General features: G+C 36.4%; 3 protein-coding genes across 3 annotated transcripts in view; 1 reads left to right on the top strand and 2 right to left on the bottom strand.

The window, feature by feature from the left end:
• abl1 (c-abl oncogene 1, non-receptor tyrosine kinase) overlaps nucleotides 1-9,707 on the bottom strand; it is a 37,176-nt gene extending 27,469 nt beyond the window's left edge. Inside the window, exon 1 of the mRNA XM_073839583.1 lies at nucleotides 8,476-9,707. Within this exon, the coding sequence (XP_073695684.1) occupies nucleotides 8,476-8,611 (136 nt within the window). The 5' untranslated portion in view covers nucleotides 8,612-9,707. The remainder of the gene's footprint in view (nucleotides 1-8,475) is intronic.
• A 1,937-nt stretch (nucleotides 9,708-11,644) lies between these two features.
• Nucleotides 11,645-15,131, bottom strand: exosc2 (exosome component 2). Its single transcript, XM_073841233.1, has 9 exons — nucleotides 14,998-15,131; nucleotides 14,599-14,700; nucleotides 14,476-14,521; nucleotides 14,296-14,385; nucleotides 13,630-13,695; nucleotides 12,373-12,441; nucleotides 12,117-12,293; nucleotides 11,901-12,029; nucleotides 11,645-11,806 (listed from the first exon to the last, which is right to left on the bottom strand). The coding sequence occupies exons 1-9, from the start codon at nucleotides 15,123-15,125 to the stop codon at nucleotides 11,726-11,728; spliced, it is 888 nt and encodes a 295-aa protein (XP_073697334.1). The 5' UTR covers nucleotides 15,126-15,131; the 3' UTR covers nucleotides 11,645-11,725.
• Nucleotides 15,132-16,493: 1,362 nt separating this feature from the next.
• On the top strand, nucleotides 16,494-21,831 carry spra (sepiapterin reductase a). Its single transcript, XM_073840769.1, has 3 exons — nucleotides 16,494-16,849; nucleotides 19,378-19,668; nucleotides 20,902-21,831. Exons 1-3 carry the CDS (start codon nucleotides 16,546-16,548, stop codon nucleotides 21,090-21,092), a joined length of 786 nt encoding a protein of 261 aa, XP_073696870.1. The 5' UTR covers nucleotides 16,494-16,545; the 3' UTR covers nucleotides 21,093-21,831.
• The last annotated feature ends 2,487 nt before the right edge of the window (nucleotides 21,832-24,318 follow it).

The raw sequence follows: 24,318 nt of genomic DNA, 5'->3' as shown, positions 1-24,318 counted from the left end.
CATATCATATTTTTCCCCATACATGTTATGGTAGAGTTTCAAACAGAACAGCATACTATAGAACACCCTCTCTTTCTTTCACACAAACACACACACAGCATAATCTACATGGTGCTGTAATGAGAGACGGAGGGCGGAATGCACACGGTACGTTCTTGTCTTGTCCTGTTCAGTCTGTTATTCATGTAATCTACACATCCTACTGAAACAAACAATTCTGAAGCCTTCATGTTCTCACAAATAATTAAACAATAAGATCAACCACAAAACAAAGAATACACCTTAAGAGGTTCTGTGTGTTTGCTACAGTGATTTAAAGTTCAATGTGCTTTATTAGTGAAATAACTGTACACTTTTAATAATAAAAGTTTCGGCCCAGTATTGTGGTTTTAAAATCGGTATCAGGAATAGTAAACTTTTACAAATATCTAAAATTCTAAAAAACACTTGATATATACATAACTACTGTGAAAAAAAGTACTGAATACAGTATTCATTATAGTACTAGTATAAAATAACGTAATAATAAAATATAAAAGGTTAAAATTACCAACAAAGTCCAAACTAAAAATGCAATTGCGGTTTATTTTGAAAGCTGTTTTTTTTTTTTTTTTTAGATTTTTAAAGTTTTTGAGTGTTGCTTGCTCTGAGTCACATATAAACATTTAAAGTGACACAAAGATATCACTATGTTTCTAGTTCAACTCTAACTATAAACATTTAACAGTGGCTGAAATGACTTATTTTCATGACAGATTTATTCAAAAATACATTAACTAGTGAAAACAAGAACAGTTCAATAAAAATATAATGAATATGTAATAGAATGCATATATTTATCAAAATGCTCCTCTCTAGAGTTTTCTACTTGACTATCAATGTCTCTCCTTAGTAGGGCTGTCAAATGATTAATCACGATTAATCGCATCCAAAATAAAAGTTTATGTTTACATACTAAATGTGTGTTTACTGTGTATATTTATTATGTATATATAAATACACACACATACATGTATAGATTTAAAAAAAAATGTATATGTATGACTAGTTATACTTCTATTTAATTTAGACTATATATAGAATTATAAATATTTTCTATATAAATCTAAAACATTTTTCTTTAAGATACATGTATGTGTGTGTATTTATACATACATAATAAATACACAGTAAACACACATTTAGTATGTAAACATAAACTTTTATTTTGGATGCGATTAATCGTGATTAATCATTTGACAGCCCTACTCCTTAGGTAAATATGATGTTATGATCACAAGTTATTTTACTGGTGTCTTTCCGTGGTTGAAACAGTAAGTTGTTCTTTTTCTTCTGATGTCGATTTATGTTTATTTGCTGCTGTGACTAGTAGTAAAGAGAAAGAGATAATTGCTTCACTGCAGCAATCGGTCACCACACATTAAAGAGCCACAACAACACATTTAGTGTCTGAATTTCATGATAAAATTGACAATATTTATGTACAATTTATCTTGGGAGATGAACAAGACAGGGAGGATGCTATGTCCCCTCTTTAATTCATATTAAGCACTGAACCATTGCCTCAAATCATTTTTTTTACTGAAAATACAATTTCTGCAATACCAGCTATACTAAATTGTCTAGAAGTATATAAATTATATTTCTGGATATAAAATCAATTCAATCAAATCAGAAGTCCTTATGATCACTGGAATGTGGCTGGTAGAATTAAATGAAACACGGATTCAAATATTTAAGAGTTACCAGTACACCTAGACTTTCAAAGTTGTATCAGGCAAATTATGACAAGTTAATCAACAACAATATTTAAAAAAAACTATTAAGCTGGGATGTTTGGCCACGTCTACACTTCGGCAGGATTGAGACGGTGAGAATTAATATTTTACCAGACTGCTCTTCCTATTTCATTCCCTCTTGGTATGGATTCCTGCATTGACATTTAATGCACTGGATAAACTCATATCACAGTTATAAGGTATGAGATAAGGGAGGGCTGCATCTCCCTAATTTAAGATGTCATGTTTTGGCTCCTCAGCTCACACCATAAGGGACATGGATTAACAATAATATTGAAAATTTACATCTTAACATGGAACAGAGATCTGCATTAATGACCCTTTGGCAACACTACCCTTTATGACACCCCAATCTCAAAAAAAGGGTGAAAATAAACAATATTTGGGTTAAACAAACTATGAGGGTTTGAACAACAGTTAAAAAAACTGAAAGACCTGTCAACCTTATTAAAAGGTTATTATGTCCATAGCAGACAGCCCTAAGTTTCTAACCTCTAGGTGGGATGCTTCTTCAATCTTATCATAATTAATCAGATATTTAAAGGAGTAGTTCACTTTCAGAACAAAAATTTACAGATAATGTACTCACCCCCTTGTCATCCAAGATGTCCATGTCTTTCTTTCTTTAGTCGTAAGGAAATTATGTTTTTTGAGGAAAACATTTCAGGATTTCTTTCCATATAATGGACTTCTATGGTGCCCCCGAGTTTGAACTTTCAAAATGCAGCTTCAAATGGCTCTAAACGATCACAGCTGAGGAAAAAAGGGTCTTATCTAGCAAAACGATGGGTTATTTTCTAAAAAATATATATATATAATTTATATACTTTTTAATCTCAAATGCTCGTCTTGTCTAGCTCTGTGTGTACTCTGTGTAAAAATTAAAATGTATATAAATTGTAAATGCTTTTAGAAAATAACCGATCGTTTCGCTAGATAAGACCCTTCTTCCTCGGCTGGGATCATTTAGAGCCCTTTGAAGCTGCATTTAAACTGCATTTTGAAAGTTCAAACTCAGGGGCACCATAGAAGTCCATTACAAGGAGAGAAATCCTGAAATGTTTGCCTCAAAAAACATAATTTCTTTATGATTGAAGAAGAAGAAAGACATGAACATCTTGGATGACAAGGGGGTGAGTACATTATCTGTAAATTTTTGTCCTGAAAGTGAACTACTCCTTTAAGGGACATACATTGCATTCATTCTCTGAAGAACAACACTCTGTTACCATTACGTGTTTTCTTTCAGTACGTACAAATAAGACACTATATTACAGATCATAAGGAAAGAGAAAAAATGAAGCAGTGTTTCCCATTCATTAACTAGAGTGTGGCGGCCACCCACCACAGTCTCACAAAATCCTGTGGTAAACACTGTACATATAATGCTAGTTAAATGTAGTTTGGGTTTGGATTTAAAAATCAATGTGTGGTTTTCATCACGTCTGTATAGAAACATCCACTTGCACAAAACAAAGCTGCAATGCTGCTGTCCTCTGCTTCCTGCCAATTAGATTTACATGGTTTGTATTAATACTGTACTGAGACAGTGATATTAAAAAATAAAATTCAATATCCACCTTGTTGATGACATATACAGATGAACCCAGAATATCAACTCAACTATGGATGCCACTGTGAAGATAATTTTCCCACAACATCCACATTACACCACACATTTTACTAGACATTTGTCAATGGTGCTCAGGATTTGTAGCGCTTTGATCTTTAATGATGGATGTTTTCATTTCTTTGAATAAAACCAAAGCTTGAAAATGATGGATTATAGGGGTGTTACAAAATCTTGTGACATTAGCCCCTTTCACACATACAGTCTTTACTGGTACATTACCAGTAAATTACCATTATGAGATCATGTGAACAGGACCTTTTCAAAAACACTGGTAAATTTGTTCTGGCAATTTCAGTAGAAGCTGTAACGTAGAATGAGATTACTGGTATGAGCATGTACAAGTTCAGAACACGCTAAGGTAAGACGTCTAGTCTAGGCTATTTTGCCTAGAGTATATAATTGCTTAATCGCTTATCACGGTATTATCACAATACTGAAAAAAGTGTTGCCATAATACAATACAATAGGCTTAATACACTATATAGCCAAAAGTATTGGGACACCCAGGTTTGACTACTTTAATCATTTCCATGAGTACAAATCTTAATGTTTAAGCATATAATGATATTCTAGGGTATTGTGTGCTTCTAATTTTGTAGCAACAGTTTGGAAAACGAAAAAAAAAAAACTTTTCTATTCTTACATGACAATGCCTCTTTGTATAAGGCAAGGTTCAAACATACATGATTGATTCAGTCAGTGTGGAAAACTTGACTGATCTGCAGAAAGAAAAGTCCAAACCCTAGCTGAACACCTCTGTTGTGACTTTAAATGCAAACCTTGAGCCAAAACTCATCACCAAACACCAATGACAAATAGATAGAATAGAAAAGGGTCCTGTCCAAACTGTTGCTATAAAATTAGAAGCACAATTCCCTAGAATATCATCACATGCTTAAACAATAAGATTTGTACTCATGGAAATCGCTAAAGTAGTCAAATTCATTAGAAAGGGGTGTCTCAATACTTTTGGCAATATAGTGTAACATTTTTCCTATAACAATAAGAACATTTAAATGCAATAAAGTAAAAAATGTAAACAAACCTTTCAAGCAGATTAAACAATTATAAAGAACAATAGTTAACATTTTACAATAAGATCGCATTAGTTCAGGTTGTTAAAAAAATACAACGGTTAGTTTATTAGCTTGGGTCCTTTTGACAACACCAGTTGACATCAGCGAGTGCATGCAGCATACAGCGGTGTTGTGCATTTTAACCAGTTGATGGGAAAAGTATTCTTAAAATGCATTGAAATAAATCTGAATAATTTGTAATAAATAATTATTTGCTATATTTTAAAGTGCCCACGATAAAAATATTGTGCGTGTTCATTATCACAATATATATCACATTACCAAATTCCAGCACATCTACCAATCATAACATTCTAATGCAGATGACGCATTCACTCAACGCTGTTTACGACAGTCAAACAAGTCTAAAGTTACACAAAAATTAAATCATTAAATGAATAGTAAATTAATGGTAAAATTAAACCACCACCACTAATCACATTTCACATTAGTGAAAGGCGCAGCTGGTTAAAGGTAATTTCTGGTTAATGATACTACAAAATTTTCTGGCATTTTGAAAGTGGTGAATGGTGCTTTACCGGTAAAAAGATGGAAAGCTGGTCTTTTCTCGTTAAATGGTTCCAGTAATTTTAGAGCAATTGAAAGAGGCTATTAAAATGTGAGGTGAAAGGCTGTTTCGCAAAATTAGCACGACTGCAAATGTGATACTGATTTTACAAAACAGTTCTAATGAAAGCCACAGCAGAACTGTTCATCTCTGATTAACACACACAGCGGTAAAACTTTACTAAAAGAATTGTGGCTTTAGAATGAATCGAGTGAGTCAATGATTCCATGATTCATTCATTAATATTAAGACTATTTGTTTAGTTTCGGAATTAATCAGCTGTTTGAAAGAATTGGCTAAATGAATTACAAATGCCACCACCTACTGGTGATTTAAGTTTCATATTTATAATATAATTTCATTTTATTTATATATTATATATTTTTATATTTCTACATAATACCCATTTATTTATAGCATTATTTATGCAATGTTAAATCTAAATATTTATTTTTAAAGCTGCTTTTTGTGGCATCTATTCAATGCTTTACTCATCTAACACAACGATGCTTCAATCAGAAGTCAAAAGTTCATGCACAGTTCTGAGGTCTGAAGAGTCTTGTGAAAAATTAAACAGGAGAGTAAACTTGACTTTTAGTCAAATAAAAGATGCTTTCTTAATAATAGTGTTAAAAGATCATCGTGTTTCATTTTCCTGAACCCAATTTCACGTATGGTCTCGTGAGCTAAGCATATTGCCACACTGGATTCAATATTAATAATAAACAGCAGTACAATGCCAATCTCACTTGTAATTAAAAATTTAACTTAATAAACAAAAGAAGGACAGGTGATGTATGAAGCCGCACACAACAGGCAGAAAAAAAGTCTTTGTTGTATCATTGCAGTGGTTTTCTTTCAAAAAATAAGTTCATAACAATCCAGAGAGAACGTTAAGTCGTACTGAACTGGCTGAAAAACAGCCGTACAGAAACAGCATGAAGAAATCAAACATGCTGTGATAAAATAATCAATAATATCAGCCACAGAATGACAAACAATCACAGGAGACCCGTAAGAGTCTCAAACATCAGTTTTGCTTACACCCCAGCAGCATTGCAGAGAGAAGCGCGCTGACAGGTCGCCACACGCCTGCACCGTCTGAACGCGTCCTTCGTGAATCACAGTAGAAAACACTGCAGAGCTGCCACAGCTTCATCTGTCTGTGTGCACTCATCAGTACATAAGAGTCATTCAGCACTTGACCTTCCACAGCGACTAATGAAGGTGTCTGTGTGTCACCAACCTAATGAGGACTGACCCAGAAAGCTTTTAGCTAAAGCCTTAACTACTACACCACAATCTGAGAGCCTTCAGGCCTTCAGGTATGACCCACATGAACAGTTTAAAGGTCAATACCACTGCCAACATTCCAACTGTTCGATTTCCAATTTGGCTTCCCTGACTCTACCCTATGCTTTCCTGTTGTCTTATCAACTATAAAGGCATAAAAAAGCCCCAAAAATAAAACTTTAATAACTAAAAAGCCAGTGAACCGATATCATGCTCTGACAGCACAGACGTACTACTGTTCAAAATTAATTTTTAAAAGAAATTATTACTTTTATTTAGAGCTGCATGATATTTTGAAACAATATATGCCTGTAAATGCATGTAACCGGCACATATGTGACCCTGAACCACAAAACCAAAAGTCTTAAGTCGCTGGGGTGTATTTGTAGCAATAGCCAAAAATACATAGTGTGGGTCAAAATTATTGATTTTTCTTTTATGCCAAAAATCATTAGGAAATTAAGTAAAGATCATGTTCCATGAAGATTTTTTGTAAAATTCCTACTATAAATATATCAAAATGTCATTTTTGATTAGTAATATGCATTGTTAAGAACATAATTTGGACAACTTTAAAGGTGATTTTCTCAGTATTTTGATTTTTTTGCACCCTCAGATTCCAGATTTTCCAATAGATGTATCTCGACCAAATATTGTCCTATCTAACAAACCATACATCAATAGAATGCTTATTTATTGAGCTTTCATATGATGTATATATCTCAGTTTTGTAAAATTTAACCTTATGACTGGTTTTGTGGTCCAGGGTCACATATATTATTATTTGCCACCAACAATTTTAAAATAATAGCATGATGGTCTATTGTTTAAACATTTGGAAATTTTCAGATAAAATTTTACCAAAAAAAAAACTATTATTTAAGACTTTTAATTATATAATATTAAATATTAAGTCACAAATATTATTAAACATAAAATTGGTCAAAAACTGTAAAAAAATAAATAAATAATAATAATAATAATAATAAGTCTTTATGTTTCCATTCATGAACACCCTAATTTTTCAAGTTGTTCCCAAATGGTTTATTCCAAAAAATAAATAAATAAAAATAAATTAATACATTTGTGTAAAAATTACTTTTCAGCGTTTAAGTCTTTGCAGATGCATTTCCCACGAAAATCTAATTCTAAAATGCATAATTTTCCTAATATAGCTATTCAAGTCCCAGTCATAAGGGTAATTTTTTTTTTTTAATTGCGATGGGGTGAACTTTTCCTTTGATACACTTTTACATTTGTGACCCTGGACCACAAAACCAGTCATAAGGGTCATTTTTTAAGATATTGAGATTTATACATCATCTAAAAGCTGAATAAATACGCTTTAATTTGTTATGATATGACAATATTTGGCTCAGATACAACCATTTGAAAATATGGAATCTAAGGGGTGCAAAACAATCTAAATATTGAGAAAATTGCCTTTAAAGTTGTCCAAATGAAGTTCTTAGCAATGCATATTACTAATCAAAAATTAAGTTTGGATATATTTACAGTAGGAAATTTAGAAAATATCTTCATGGAACATGATCTTTACTTAATATCCTAATGATTTTGCCATGAAAGAAAAATCTATCATTTTGACCCATACAATGTATTTTTGGCTATGTCTACAAATATAAACCCGTGCTACTTACAATTGGTTTTGTAGTCCAGGGTCACAAATATAAATTGCAGGAAAAATGTCAGTTTTTTCTAAAATTGTGCAGTCCTACTTTTATTTGTGCAAGGATGTATCAAATAGAACAAAATGTTAAAAAAAAAAATCATACCAATCTCAAACTTTAGAATAGTAGTGTATCCGAAATGCAACATTTTTGATCAACATTCACCAAAAAAAAAAATCCATCAGTGTTTCACAAGAGAAGGCTGGCGCTGCTGATCTCAAACAGGCAAAATATTTGCTGGTTTATCAATACCTGCCCTGTCAATTCTCACATTCAAGGACAGAAGCCTGTGGATGGATGAACTTTCTGCTGAAATGCAGTCACATGACCTGATCATGTGTGTGTGTATGCATATATATATATATAAGAGGTGAATGGCAGAGGTTATTACATCTCAAGCATTTGAACCTGGACTCACCATGGACGGTGAACACATTGCAGTGCTGGGCTCCCTGTCGTGACGTCTCTCTCTTCCCTGCTCCCTTGATGAAGGGCAGCGCCGGCAGACTCGGTCTCCTCTGGTCCCCGACTAACTTCCCTGGCTGCTGCCCCATAAGGGCAGAAGGCCAGGCGGCGGCCGGACGCACAGCGGATGAGGATCACGCTCCAGCAGCTGGAGTCAAGCAGGACGTTACTGAAGACGGCGAGACGGAGACAGTCCAGTCTGCACTTCTGTGCGGGTCATGCATCGACTGCTGGACGACTGATTTCAGAGCAGATCAGTGCTTTAAAAGCTCAAAGTGCATACAAGTAGATGTAAAAGTGCAGTGTATTTTCAATGCACCGTGGGATGAAGAATAATGTCATTCTCACACGTCAGACAGCGATGAGGATGATGCATCTGTCTCTAGGGTCAGAATCAATGCATGAAGAAGAAGATGTTGATGATGATCCAATCACCCTCACTCTGAGCACTGTAGTGTCGAACTGTCAATCATAGTGACGTCACATTAATATGAACGTCTCCAATTACAAGCTACTGGCACATCAGACATGTCAGTAATTGGTTCACATATCCAGATGTGCATTAAATTGCAGTCAATCATTATTATTTATCACTGCAAAAAGTCTTACAGTTGAATAAATGCTAAAACTTTCGAAAGCCTATGTGTATCTTGGGTAGTGATTGTTAGACGAGTACTTAGTGTCATTCAGTATCAGTCAGTAGTTATTCCTACACATCTGCATCATCTGTAAAAGAAAAAATCGACGTCATTGACGTAAATATAGCTGTTACTCGAAATCAAACGCCTTCAGATGGAGTTCAGCTAATTAAACACAAGTAATAATAAGTGCGAAATCGAGCCATATAACTATCTGAACTCTCACAGAAACAGCCAAATACGCATCCGCGCAGTTTTATCCTGCTTCAACTATCGGTTCGGGTAACTTTGATTTGTAGTGTTGGAGTTTGTTTGAGTTGTAGTTGTTAAAGTCTCTCGTCACTTCCGCGTGTCTCTCTCTCTATCGCGCTCCACAGGCGACCGTAAACTCTCTCCGCGCCGTCTTTACGTTTCTCCTGTCGGACTCGTTTCCTCACCGAACATCCGCGGGACTCTCCCGCAGTCTTTTAATGCTGATTCTTGTCATGTCTTCATTTTATTTCATAACTTTCAGCACTTTTCTTGGAGTCGTTCGTCGTCGCAGGAACCGCCATATTCGCGCACGCGAGCTGCGCTCGTGACGTCACACGCCTCGCTCTTCCGCCAACAATCGCTTCAGTTCCTTGATATTTTTTAATACTTTTATTTGTTGTTGTTTTTTTATATTTTTATCAGCCTTTGCCGCATTTTATATATATAAAATTGTTTATATTTATTTTGTAGTTATTTTTCTTTCTCTTTTCTTTTTGAAAAAATTCCTTCAACAATAAATTAGCAACTTTTAAATGGAAAAATAAGTTGTAAATGTGTTATGTTTATTATTAGTAGTATTATATTTTGTTTGTTTATCCTAATTCCCCCCAGGCTGTATTTGTAGATCTTTCAAAACAATTATAAAATCACTTAATTTTCATCTCAAAGCTCATAAATATAAGAATTGATTATTATTAACTCAAAGTATTCGGTTTTTGTCCTCAATTAAACTAATGATTTTAGTTTTGATGTTTTAAACTGTGTGTAGACGACTAAATATCGAATAACAAAGTAACTTTTTTAAAGTGAATGATAAAATAATTGTCAATCTACTTCATAAACACGTTACTAAATGTTGCAAAAGCATTCCGCTGCTGTTTTATGTGTTTGTATGATTATTAGAGCCCTCTAGCGGCGTAATACTGCAGCATTAAAACGAACCACAGCGACTCTCTCGAATCATGCAGTCTGAAACTGAGAAATGATAAGAGCAAATTTATCACTAATTCCCTTGGACATACACAATCTTTCTTTACAGTTTCTAACAATGATAAGACGTGGTGTAAGATCGATTGAGGAAAGGAATATAGTTCACACAAAAATGAATATTTGCTAAAAATAGTGTTTTCTCCATTGAAGAAGTCCATTGTCTCTCACAAAATCGACCTTCCTTTTATTTGTTTAGAACTGTTTTGGCTTGTAAATGGTGCTTACATGTGTATATTTCTCTCCTGATTCAGACCAGATGCTTTTTTTCACTGGAGGAAGTGTTATTATAGATTATGGACCATAGCTAAAAGCAATGGTTTGAAAAAAAAAACATCTTAATGATGGATTTTTCTTACAAACATGCAACGTTTGGCTTCACAAGAAGTAAACTGATGGACTGGAGTGGTGTGGATTACTGTGAAGTTTGTATCAGCCGTTTGGACTGTCATTCTGACGGCACCCATTCATTGCAGAGGATGGATGGTGAGCAAGTGATGGAATGCTACATTTCTCCAAATCTGTCCCCATGAAGAAATAAAGTCACATCCTGAGGTTAAATACATTTTCAGTCATTTTTCATTTTAGGGGGGGGGGGGGGGGGGGTGGGGGGTGAACTTTTCCTTTGACACACTTTTACACTTGTGACCCTGGACAAAGCCAGTCAATTTTTAAAAGTTGAGATTTATACATCATCTGAAAGCTGAAAAAATAAGCTTTCCATTTATGTAAGACAATATTTGGCCAAGATATAACTATTTGAAAATCTAAGGGTGCAAAATAATCCAAATATTAAGAAAATCGCCTTTAAAGTTGTCCAAATGAAGTTCTTAACGATGCATATTAATAATCAAAAATCAAATTTTGATATATTTACAGTAGTAAATTTACAAAATACTTCCAGGGAACATAATCTTTACTTAATCCTGACTTTTGGCATAAAAGAAAAATAAATTATTTTGACCCATACAATGTATTTTTGGCTATTACTACAAATGTACCCATGCTACTTAAGCATGGTTTTGTGGTCCATGGTCACATTTATGCATTCGGCAGAGGCTTTTATCCAAAGCGACTTACATTGCATTGAAAGTACACATTTCATCAGTTCTTTCCATGGAAATCTAATCCATGATTTTAGAGTTCTCAGCTACAATTTCAGCTACTCTTCCTTTGACATGACTGTTGAGTTTCAGAGGCTGTGCATTATTTGTTTCCGTTTGCACGAGGAGAAATAAAAGGCACTTGTTTTTGACCAATTTATTTATTCCAACATATTAGCAATAAGGTTTATATGAAACATTATATAAAATGACAGTCAATGGTTTATCCTTCATGCTCAACTAGACGCTGTCTTGTTTCCAGAATGATCTCCTCCATGATCTCTGGCTTCAGGATATCTTTAATCTACAAGGGAAAAACAACAAGATGCAATGCTTCATGAATATACATGTAGAGCTCAATGTGACATTATGCAATGAGAGATCCTAATCAATAATACCTGGTGCGAAAGAGACGCTTCGTAACAGTAAAGCACGCTTGTGTCGTACAGTAAAACCTTATGAGCCGAAAGAGCCAACAAACAGTTCCTGAGCCTGGAAATCACCTCCCGATCGGATAGAGACACGGGCTGAGCGAACAAAAGAGGAATTACATGTTTAGAAACTCATCTCTTTATTATAAGAGGGATAACATGCGAAGGAGCAGAGAGTCTGACCTCCATGCTGGTGTAATATCCTCCGGCCTCCTCGTCCTGATGTCCCGGTGTGGGATACAGCCACACGTAGCCGTTGTTGCCCAGTATTACGGAGGCGCCGCATGGCAGATTGTGGAAATGAGTCTTCTGTCTCTTTACTAGAGATGGTGACACAAGCACCAGCACACCCTGACCCAGCTGACAAAATAAACAGCATCATTTCACACTCATCTCGTATTGCTCTCCGTTTCAATACAGTGATGTGTGTCATTCTCACCTTGCCGTACTTTAAACTGCGTGTGTGCAGAGAGAGAGCACCGTCTGAAAAGATCGACTGAACCTCTGCCTTTGAAAAGGGTTAAGGAACTCAGCTGCAATTCAAATTGTGCTCTCGCGAGACCTCTGGATTTCCAGGGTAGAGTTCATATAGTCCAAAAGAAAAAATAATAGCTGAATTTCTAAAAATGACCCCAGTCAAAAGTTTACATCCTCTTGATGCTTAATACTATGTTTGTTTAGTGATAGTCGTTCATGAGTCCCTTGTTTGTCCTGAACAGTTCAACTGCCTGCTGTTCTTCAGAAAAATCCTTCAGGTTCCACAAATTATTTGGTTTTCCAGCATTTGTGTGTATTTGAACCCTTTCCAACAATGACTGTATGATTTTGAGATCCATCTTTTCACACTGAGGACAGCTGAGGAACTCATATGCAACTATTACAGAAGGTTTAAACGCTCACGATGCTCCAGAAGGAAAAAGGATGCATTAAGAGCCGGGGGTGAAAACTTTTGAATGGAGATGTGTACATGTTTCTTATTTGCCTAAATATATATTTTTTTCATTTAGCACTGCTCTTCAGAGGCTACAGAAGAAAGGTACATGTTTCCCGCAATAAGTTACATTTACCCTGATCTTCAAATTCAAAAAGTGTTCACCCCCGACTCTTAATGCATTTTTTCTTCTTCTGGAGCATCAGTGAGCGTTTGAACATTCTATAATAGTCCTCAGTGTGAAAAGATGTTTTTGTAGTTTTATTAATTTTCAGTTTTTAAAGATATTTCTATTTGGAAATATCTATTTTTATTACAGTTTTTGTTTTAGTGATTTTTATTATTTGTTATATCTATTTATTTCAGTTTTAGTACTGTTGTAAAGTTGTTTTATACTTTTTGTTTTTTAAGTATTTCTATTCAGCTATATTTTTTATTTCAGTTTTAGTAATTTTGTTACATGCTTTTGTGACTTTTATTAGCATTATTTTATTTCAGTTGTAGTTTCACTCATTTTAGTGGTTTAATTTAAACTTATTTTATTTCAGGCACTTGCAAAGATTTTTTAAGTTTAAGCTTGTCATCTTTACATTGAACGTCAATTTCAATTACTTTAAATTATTCGTAATATTTCAGTTTTCCAGATAACAAAAACAGTTACTGATTGAAATAATAATTACAAATGAATCACTGACTATCAGAGCAGAGCAAAGACTATAAACATTGATTTCTGAACTGAACTGAAGAAATCAGTGGTGAGGATACATTGATGAGATCTCCTTCCTGAAGATAGTCTCTCATGGCCAGCTCATCCTGCGTCGATCGCCGTCTCTGAGAAACAAACAACATCTCATTGCCTTTGACTCCTACAAACAATTCAATGTTAGTTATATCAGCATTTCATCTCAGACACCTGCTGTAGAAACTAGTATAAGAGTAAAATACTAGAATTGTGCCAGGTCAAAGGTAAATATGTGACCCTAGACCACAAAACCAGTCATAAGTAGCACGGGTATTTTTGTAGCAATAGCCAAAAAAATATTGTCATCATTAGGATATTAAGTAAACATCATGTTCCATGCTTTTTGATTAGTAATATGCATTGCTAAGAACTTAATTTGGACAACTTTAATGGCGATTTTCTCAGTATTTAGATTTTTTGCACCCTCAGATTCTAGATTTTATTCAGCTTTCAGGCAATGTATAAATCTCAAAATTGACCCTTATGACTGGTTTTGTGGTCCAGGGTCACATATGTGTTTGATGACACCAAACTGCCTAACATTTCACTCCACACTCTTATTCTGTTCGCTTGATAAGTCATTTCTAATCAATAATTCATATCCTCTTATGATCTGGGAAAGCAGCCGTGTAAAAGAGCAGGATAATGTTCATTCAGCCAGTGTTGTTCTGGCTGTGTTATATTCTCACCAGTTCTCCTCCGGGCAGATTGACTGATGACAGCAGCAGCACTGAATCCAGACGCGAATTAGTCTCGACTTTCCATCGCTTCTGCTGCACCTGGACCATTAGAGATGCACATCATCAGAGAGCCTCGCCTCCAGAGACAACAATCACAGATCTCTCACAAATCACATGAACAAAACAAACCTCTGTGATTCTGCCAACGACCACATCACCGACCTCACCGTTATACCTGCAGGAGTGAAAGTGAGACACGGTGAGTGTGAGTGAGCATGTAATGTAGTCTTAATGCAGTGTTTAGGTGTGCACCTGGTCTTCAATGGTTTCACACAGATGAGTTTGTTGACTCGCTCCACTTCTCCAGCAACTGAAGCCGTGAGTCTGTCTTCATCCATGTATGTGCCATGACCCCTGAGGATGAGGAGAATCTTCACAATTACACAAAGTAAGTTACACTACTTACACTCATTAGTCAACAGAAATCTCTAATAAGATCCTGACACAGACAGGCTTATGTTTAATGCAAACAAGCTTACTCCAAACAAACATATAGTAAGAAAAACATTAACTATTAATGTCTTCACTCAGGTGCTGATTTTTACACGTGACTTAGATCTTCATAACGATAAAACACTGTTGATCACTCATTCATCAGCACTTACTGACTTCAGCACAGCTGTATTTGCTCGTATAAAGACAGGCTTTTACCTCATGAAGCCCGTGTCAGATGTGATGACATCGCCAGGAACCACCAGGTGTTTATCGTCCCGGTTAGACTGTGATGTTGCCAGTGAAATGTGTTTATGAACCGCTGGGAGCCTCATCTCCACCGCCATGCTTCTCGCTGGATCCGTGCAAAATGGCAGAGAGCGCGACTTGATTTCATAATAAAAGCTCAACGCTATTTGTTAAAAAATCATTCATTCGTTCACAAAAATCATTTTCGGCATTTGATACTGAATTATTAATTAGTTAAATAACTTAATTAAGTCTTTTTTTAATTTGTGGTCTAAAAAATGTGAGCTTTTATTTTGTAACGAGATGAGTGTCCGCTAGAGGGAAGCATTGATTTTATTATAAAACTGATTAAAATGAGATGAATTTGATGGTACACAAGCAATATACAGTGCATAAAACAAATACATTCTTTCAGTTATAAAAATGCAAAACCGAGTTTATTTCGAGTTTGAGACTTACAGACACTCAGTACTGTCTCTTTCATATAATGCAATTACTAATAAGTAAATAAATAATTAAATCAATCAATAAATACACTACCTGTCAAAAGTCTCTTCTGATCACTAAGCCTGCATTTATTTGATCCAAAGTACAGCAAAAACAGTAAAATTGTGAAATATTTTACTACTTAAAATAACGGTTTTCTTTTTTAATACATTTTAAAATTTTATATATTCATGTGATCAAAGCTAAATTTTCAGCATCATTACTCCAGTGTTCAGTGTCACACGATCCTTCAGAAATCATTCTAACATGCTGATTTGCTGTTTAAGAAATATTATTATCAATATTTAAAACAGTTGAGTAGATTTTTTAGAAAGATCCAAAGATCAGCATTTATCTGAAATAAAAAGCAAGTGATACACTGTACCATTCAAAAGATTTTGATTATTTATTTATTTGAAATTATAGAAGTTCATTCTTTTATTTAGCAATAATGCTTTAAAGTGATCAAAAGTGATAATAAAGACATTTAGAGTTTTACAAAAGATTTCTATTTCAGATAAATGCTGTTCTTCTAAACTTTCTATTCATCAAAGAAACCTGAAAAAAATCCACTCAGCCGTTTTCAACATTAATATAATAAATCTTTTTGAGCAGCAAATCAGAATATTAGAATGATTTCTGAAGGACCGTGTGACTGGAGTAATGATGCTAAAAATTCAGCTTTGAAATTACAGGAATAATTTCGATTTTTAAATATATTCAAAGAGAAAGCAGTTATTTTTAATAGTAAAATATTTCAAAATGTTATTGTTTTGCTGTACTTTAGATCAAATAAATGCAGGCTTGGTGAGCAGAAGAAACTTCTTCAAAAACATTTAAAAAACTTAGTTTAAAAACTTTTGACTGGTAATGTACATAAGCCACTGATCTATATAATGTTCTCTATTATTATCAGTGACATAAACACACATCTTAAGTGGGCGTGTCTTGTCTTCGTCCGTCTTCCGGGGGCATGACAATTCGATCCCCTTGCACACAGCAGTGAAACAACGCATCTTGTGTCCTGGAGAGATGAGCGCTGTTTCAGGTTTCGGTAAAGCGCTGGTTATCATCACCGGAGCGTCGAAAGGCTTCGGCCGGGCTCTGGCTCTGTCCATCGCGCCTCGTCTGGCAGCGGGCTCGGCTCTGATCCTCGCGGCGCGATCGGATGACAAACTGCAGGAGCTGAAGGCTGGTCTGTCCCGTGGTGAGTCCGGACTGACGGTCCGCTGTGTTGCTGCTGATTTAGGGTGTCAGTCGGGTGTAGACAGAGTAATTACCGAGATCAGAGACATCGATCCGGACATCGATCATCTGCTGCTCTTCAATAATGCAGGTACGAGTTTAATATTCTCACAGCCCTGTTGAAAAAAAAAAAATAGCATATTCTGGTTAGGTAGGTTTTGATGCTGGTTTAAGCTGGTCCTTTTGCTTGGTCAAGGACCAGCATAAACCAACAAAAGGACCAGCAAACTACCTAACCAGCATATGCTGTTTTTTCACCAGGGAGACTTTATTTGCATATATTTGATGTGTGCTCCCTTTAGTAGTTTGATATTAGCTAGGCTACACATGTGTTTACATCCAGTGCACACGCAGAGAAAAGGGATAGTTCACCGAAAATGACAATTTGCTATTAATTTACTCACCCTCAGGCAATCCAAGATGTACAGTGGTGGCCTAAAGTATTAGAACACTAGTATCTTAACCAGATAAAAATGGTTTTAAGTCAGTTATTTCTCTTTTGTTGTAGTATGTCAGAAGGAAATATCAGTTTACATGTTGCCACCCCTGCTGAAAAAAACAGCTAAAACCAGCCTAGGCTGGTTGGCTGGTATTGGCTGGTTTAAGCTGGAAGTAGCTGGTTTTAGCTGGTCTCCCAGCCTGGTCAGGCTGGTTTTAGCTGGTGGTTTTCCAGCCTGACCAGCCTGGCCAGACTGGAAAAAAGGCCAAAACCCCTCTAAAACCAGCCTGCCGACCAGCTATGACCAGCTATGACCAGCTAAAACCAGGCTGGTTGACCAGCTAAAACCAGCCAACCAGCCTAGGCTGGTTTTAGCTGTTTTTTTTCACCAGGGACAGTTCTTCTGGATTTAGTCTGTCTCAGTTTGTTCTGTTTCTTTATGTCATTCCAGACAGACTGGATGATGATGATGATGATGAGATCAGATCTCTGTGTGGAGCACTGGCTGTTGTCAAGACTCCTTGTGCAAACAAAAATCTCACTGGTTTATTACAATTATTGGCAAAATGAATGTTTGGAAATGTATAACTGACTTAAAACCATTTTTAGCTGATGAAAGTACTAGTGTTCTAATAATTTTGACCACCACTGTAGGTGACTTTTTTGCTTCAGTAAAAAAGCAAAGAAGATTTTTAGCTGAAACGGTGCACCTTGGTGATTCATATAATGCAGGGATGGCCAACGTTGGTCCTGGAAAACCACAATCCTGCAGAGATTTACTCCAACCTTGATATAAACCAGAGATTGTCTTACTGTAGGGAGATGAGAGGGTCTGTATTACCTACTATTGGAGAAAGCGGCTAACTTGGATCACATGTCCCTTAATAACCAATCACATTAGAGATACCATAGGAATAAATAGTTTTCGTAGTAAACTCTAAAAATAGTTAAATCCAAAAATATTGTTTAGTGTAAAACATGCAGATAGGCTGTCGATTTATTAAATGAAAAACCATTTCTTCTAAAAGCTGTGTATTCAGCATAGTGAAGCCTCTCCTTCATTGACATCCATTCAAACAAATGGCCTCTGGTCTTCTTTCCCACGTACTGCCAGACCGGAAGCATTAGCATTAGCTGTTACGCTTTTTTGGCTAATATCCTGCAGAGATAGCTCCAGCCCCAATTAAACACACCTTAGCCAACTAACCAAGCTCTTACTAGGCATACTAGAAACTCCCCAGCAAGTTGGAGCTAAACTCTGCAGGACACCAGCCCTCCAGGACCGAGTTGGGTCAAAAACAAGCATCTCAGGCAACAAAAAATTAATACCCATGACTCCTGATGATATATTTAGGTCAGAAACGATCAGTGTGTACACTGTGTGAACTGTTTTCTCAGTTCAGTGACTGCTGGAGGAACTGGAGCACTGAATGCGTTCATTCATCATAGGATCAGACACGCACTATTTTGGCTCATTTTGACTTGGAGTGACTGTCAACCACATCTGGAAGTTTTAACTGACTAACTTGTAGATATGTAATTCATTAATTATTCGTAATTCAATAATTTGACATTACTCTGCACTGTTTGCCTGAGACTCTGGCCCTGGTGAAAAAACAGCTAAAACCAGCTTAGGCTGGTTGACTGGTTTTAGCTGGTCAACCAGCCTGGTTTCAGCTGGTCATAGCTGGTCGGCAGGCTGGTTTTAGAGTGGTTTTGGCCACTTTTTCAGCCTGGTCAGGCTGGTCTTAGCTGGTCAAGCTGGAAAACCACCAGCTAAAACCAGCCTGACCAGCCTGGCCAGGCTGGGAGACCAGCTAAAACCAGCCACTTCCAGCTTAAACCAGCTAATACCAGTCAACAAGCCTAGGCTGGTTTTAGCTGTTTTTTTCAGCAGGGGGATTACAGGTAATAATGTTGTAAATAATGTTTCTTGCACAGGCCGATTGTTTCTCTTCATAAGACCTCAATATATCGTCAAGAGACACGAGTATTAATTTTGTGTTGGGCTTATATCCACTTATTGACTCTTAAATTGCCAATAGCCATTGACCTAAATTTCATGAATCACCAAGGGCCACAAAGAAAAAAGTCACCTATGTCTACTCCATTTTTGAGTAAACTGTCACTTTATCATGCTATAAAATGAGGTAAATGTGTCTTGTGTCCGGTGAACACAGCTTCTCTCGGGGATGTATCGCGGTACTGTCGTGATTTCACGGATGTGGATGAGGTGAACTCGTACCTGTCGCTGAACGTGAGCTCTGCACTCTGTCTGACCGCTGGAGTTCTGCGCACTGTCCCTCAGCGCACCGGACTGACGCGTGTTATCATCAACATCAGCTCGCTGTGCGCACTCCAGCCCTTTCCATCCTGGGTTCTGTACTGCAGCGGGAAAGCGGCCCGGGACATGATGTTCCGTGTGCTGGCGGTGGAAGAACCGGATCTCAGAGTCCTGAACTACGCACCAGGTACGAAATGATGTCCAGATAGAGATAAGTCACTAGTTATGATTTTGAGATCCATTTTTTCCAAACTGTGGACAACTGAGGGACTCATATGCGACTATTACAGAAGGTTCAAATGCTCACTGATGCTCCAGAAGGAAACATGATGCATTAAGAGATGGGGGTGAAAACTTTTGAACAGAATGAAGATGTGTACATTTTTCTTATTTTGCCTAATTTTTTTTTCATTTAGTACTTTCCTTTAGAAGCTACAAACAATGTTTCCCAGAAGACAAAATAATTTACATTTACCCTGATCTTCAAACTCAAAAAGTTTTCACCCCTCGACTCTTAATGCATCTTTTTTCCTTCTGAAACAACAGTACGTGTTTGAGCCTTCTGTAATAGTTGCATACGAGTCCCTCAGTTAAAATACACAAAAATGCTGAAAAACCAAAGAATTTGTGTTTTTCTGAAGAACAACAGGCAGTTTAACTGTTCTGGACAAACAAAAAACACAGCTGTAGATCATTCAGGTAACAACATAACATATATAAGAATCAAGTGTATGTACATTTTTGAACAGGGTTATTTTTATAAATTCAAACTATTATTTACTTTTGTGGACTATATATAACTGTCTTTTATGTGAAATATTTTATTCACATCAGTACTAAATAAAAAAATAACATGCATTTTCTACGATCCCTCTTATTTTGGTAAAATAATTAACATTTTGCAAGGTGTAGATAAACAGTTTAGCAGTTATAAATGAAATGAAGAGGCTATATGCTGCACTGATGTCAAAACACTAAAAATGTGACACAAGCAAGAGTGCTTTTGTTGTGCATGCTAATCATTTGACCATAAACATAAAAAAATAATGCATACAAATATCGAAACTTTAAAACTAAGTTATACTCACCAAAAACAATGTTTAAATATTTTCCTGTACATTTGTTCTCCAGAGCAAAAATGCATGCACTGTGCCAGAAAAAGATTTGTAAAAATGTAGTGTGACTGTGAAAAGGCTTTGGTTTTGAAACTCATGAACCATTTAATTACAATCTTACATGCATTATGGGTTGGTTACGCAGATGCAGCGCTGTTCAGTCACGATTCAAACTCGTGTCATTGGCAGGCCTACAATGATTTCTTATAAAATAATGATTTCATGTGTTTCACACTTGCAAGTATATTTGCTCATCATGTGATGTGATTTAAGTGCATTAATGGTGGGTTTGTGGCATCCCACAGGACCTTTGGACACAGACATGCAGCTGCAGGCGAGGAGCAGCTCCGCAGACGACACTCTGAGGGACTCGTTCAGCGACATGCACGCTCAGGGTCAGCTGCTCACCTGTGACCAGTCCATCAGCAAACTCATGAAGATCCTGCTGGAGGACAAATACCCCTCTGGAGCGCATCTAGACTACTATGATTTATAGAGTTTATAGAGTGTGCCTTAACCTGAATCTCATTTAATAGTCATTATTGATCTACAGTTTCTGTATAATACTGTTCTTCTTGATAAAAGATGTTACCTTAATACCTTACCTTAATATTTCAGTATCATTATGTGAGTGGTAAGCCTGCCAAAATAGTGCCTTGATTTATTTGAGGTGTTTCATGAGGATTTTACTTTCAAATTACTACCAGTCAGATGTGTTTCTGAACCAAAAGAGAGCTCTCTGTGATCGTTTGCCAAATGTTTCATCATTATGTGTTCAAACTCTTGTTTACTGATGATATCTTTCTAGCTGCTACTGTTATCATGTCATAAATACACTAAAGAGTTCGGTTTAAATGAAAACGTTCATGTATAAATGTGTTACTTATGTTATCCAAGTCCAGACCATGTGATGTATTTTATTCTGAAATCATGAATTACTAGCCATATTTTCTAATATAATAAATAATTATTTTATATAACTTGTATTTTTAAAGAATGTTTGTCTTTAATCATATGTGTTTTGTGTGTATTATGAATAAAAATGTAATAGTTATATAAATATAGAATAAATATATATATTGTTATATATGAGTCATTACATTGCGAGGGCACCCAGGGCAGCCTGTCTGCATTTCTGCATCTGTGGTTTTATATAATGCAGATTCTGTATTTTAGTCATTTGACCTTCACCAGTAACACTGTCGTCACTGGAATAAATGCCGTGCGTTCCTGCAGTGTTTCTCTCTGTCATGTTTGTGTTGATTGTGTCCAGTGTCTCTGGATGCTTCTGCTCATATTCTCTTTCCACACTCCTATTGTAAACAGTTGGACGAAACATACACAGATGGCACTTTTTCCGAAAATCAATCAAGTTCGGAAGCTCTGGATTTTACACACCTGATGTAAACACTCTACATGTAAACTCTGACAAATAAGGAGCATTCTGTGTCAGGGAGTGCCTAGAGCTGCTTTCGTAATGACCTAGTTTCTTAGAAATCATTCTTGAGAACGTCTTTAATTGTAAAAGCTTTTTCCATCTTTTCTATAGGTGTTATAAAGTCCTAATTCTGTCTTTCACAAATTAAGACCTTTAAAAGTCTTAAATCAGAGGAGAAAGTCTTAAAGTCATGGCATTAAAGGCTTAGTTCACCCAAAACTGAAAATGAGCCCATTATTTACTCACCCACAAGACATTCTAGGTGTATATGACTTCCTTTCAGATGAATGCAATCGGAGTAATATTAAAAATTGTTCTGGCTCCTCCAAGCTTTTTAATGGCATGAATGCAGGCTGAATGCACGAGAAGCAAAAGCCGCAGGCCGTTCAATGCCATTCTGGAGTTGTGAGAGAAAAGCTAAAGACCAGATCCATGGAGCATACTTTTTGAGCAGCTGGTGGAGAGGGTACATAATTGTGGAGTACTGAGGTAGGAAACGCATATAGTATGTTGTCATCCTCAGAAACGATGCCACTTGTGCTGTGGACGAAGTCTCTGGCACCTGATGTGTAGCCTCAATATTAGAGTGCAATGGCGAAAAGCCCTTGGCTGAAACATGAAAGCCAACTAAGTCAATCTGTGGAACCGCAAATAAGCATTTCTCCATGTTAAGAGTCAAATTGTGTTGACTGAGTGCAGCAAAAGTAGCCCTTAATAGCTGTTCGTGAATCACTGCATTCGGGCATGGACTATGACGTCATCAATGTCGATGGCAGTTCCAGGGACTCTTTTTGACTTTTTGAAACAACTAGGGGCCGAGCTGAGTCCAAAAGGCATCTTTGTGTAACAAAATATGCCAATGTGCGTAACAAATGCAGTACGATTTTTGCTGTCCGGGTGAAGGTCAAGTTTGGAAAAAATAGTTGAGCTGTGAAAATGTGTAGTAAGCTCTTCAATTGATGGCAGAGGATAGTGATCTGGGATTACCGCTTTGTTGAAGGACCTTTAGTCCACGCAAACTCTCAGTCCGCCAGATTTTTTCTTAGCCACTGTGAAATCAGTCACCCATGTGGACACATCAACAGGTTTGATGATGCCCTGTTACAAGCTGTTTGTGCATAGATAAGATCTGTAAAGTTGTAAAGCTTAAAGTCTCAAAACCAAAGAGATATTGGTCAAATAAGATTCAGCCACACCTCCCTAAAATGGCTCGTTCAAACACGCCCCCCTTGTTAACCTCACAATGTGAGGAGATTAGCATAACACTGCCCATGTGTATAAAAAGAAAGAAGGCGTAACTTTTACTGACTGTAGAAGTGTAGAAGTATATTTACAACACCGTTCCGAAACAGTACAGCACAAATATGCAAGTGGTTGATGAGCATTTGACGGAGGACTGTTTCCTGAACCTGGGAGAGCAGCTTACAAAGGATTAAGGCTATAAAGTGGGGCAATACCAATGTTGCGAGGACAGTCTGCTGCCTGTAAGTATGTTTTCATATTTAAAGAATTCAGTACTGACTATTCAAACGCAAGTTTGAGCAATGTAGATTAGTGCTTGTTTCTCGTTCTATGATCACAAATGCAGACAGGGTTGTTTAGGTGATGTGACGTGACATGACGTGACGTGACGGCATGGTAAGGGGCGTAACATTTCTGTCACACGCTTGAGGTATTTGGCAAATCACAATGCACCGGATAGCCGGCCAATCAGAGAACACCTCGGTTTCCATCAACGATGAGTTTTGTAAAAATCGAAGCGTTTCAGAAAAGCAGGGCATCTCATAAAAACCCTCTAATATAAAATCAGCCAATAAGCTGTTTCTTTTGTGACGCACTTTATTACTATTATTTCTTTTTTTTTTTACTTTTTTTTTTTTTTTAAGAGTGTACTTATCAAATATGGAACTTGCAATGTTTCAGGAAAGTTAGCTAGGAAAATAGCTTCAGCAGGACAAAGATGTCAGCCACTTTATTACATAACTTTTCAACTACATAAAGTAGAAAAGCGCAGGTGCAACATTTAAAACTATTTAACATGTCATTCCCAACACTGAATGAATGATGATTTGAGATGTGATGAAATGACATTATGTCGAACCCTTATTCGAAAATCAATGCAAGTGATGATGGATGAAGGTAAAAGATGATGTATCAATTTCTGAACTCCAACACTTAACTGTATTCACTCACAATATCAACTCCAGCCCTTAAACGCTTTCACTAACCCAGTCAGTCCAGTTCTGTCAGCTCATGTTCCCCAAGACGAGCACACACAGCTGAC

The sequence above is a fragment of the Garra rufa genome, chromosome 5 (genome assembly GCF_049309525.1).
Source record: "Garra rufa chromosome 5, GarRuf1.0, whole genome shotgun sequence".
Classification (NCBI taxonomy): domain Eukaryota; kingdom Metazoa; phylum Chordata; class Actinopteri; order Cypriniformes; family Cyprinidae; genus Garra; species Garra rufa.
Note: the sequence above shows the minus strand (reverse complement) of the source record. Positions and strands in the feature narration are given on the sequence as shown.

Bases quoted from the DNA above. Each gene is read 5' to 3' on its own strand.
- exosc2 (XM_073841233.1), bottom strand. From the start codon at position 15,125: ATGGCGGTGGAGATGAGGCTCCCAGCGGTTCATAAACACATTTCACTG. The intron at 12,442-13,629 runs GTATCCTCACCA...CCCTTTTCAAAG, and splicing joins AGGAAGGAGATCTCATCAAT to GCAGAGGTTCAGTCGATCTT. The intron at 11,807-11,900 runs GTATTATTGATT...TTTCCCTTGTAG, and splicing joins AAGCGTCTCTTTCGCACCAG to ATTAAAGATATCCTGAAGCC.
- spra (XM_073840769.1), top strand. From the start codon at position 16,546: ATGAGCGCTGTTTCAGGTTTCGGTAAAGCGCTGGTTATCATCACCGGA. The intron at 16,850-19,377 runs GTACGAGTTTAA...CGGTGAACACAG, and splicing joins GCTGCTCTTCAATAATGCAG to CTTCTCTCGGGGATGTATCG. The intron at 19,669-20,901 runs GTACGAAATGAT...GGCATCCCACAG, and splicing joins AGTCCTGAACTACGCACCAG to GACCTTTGGACACAGACATG.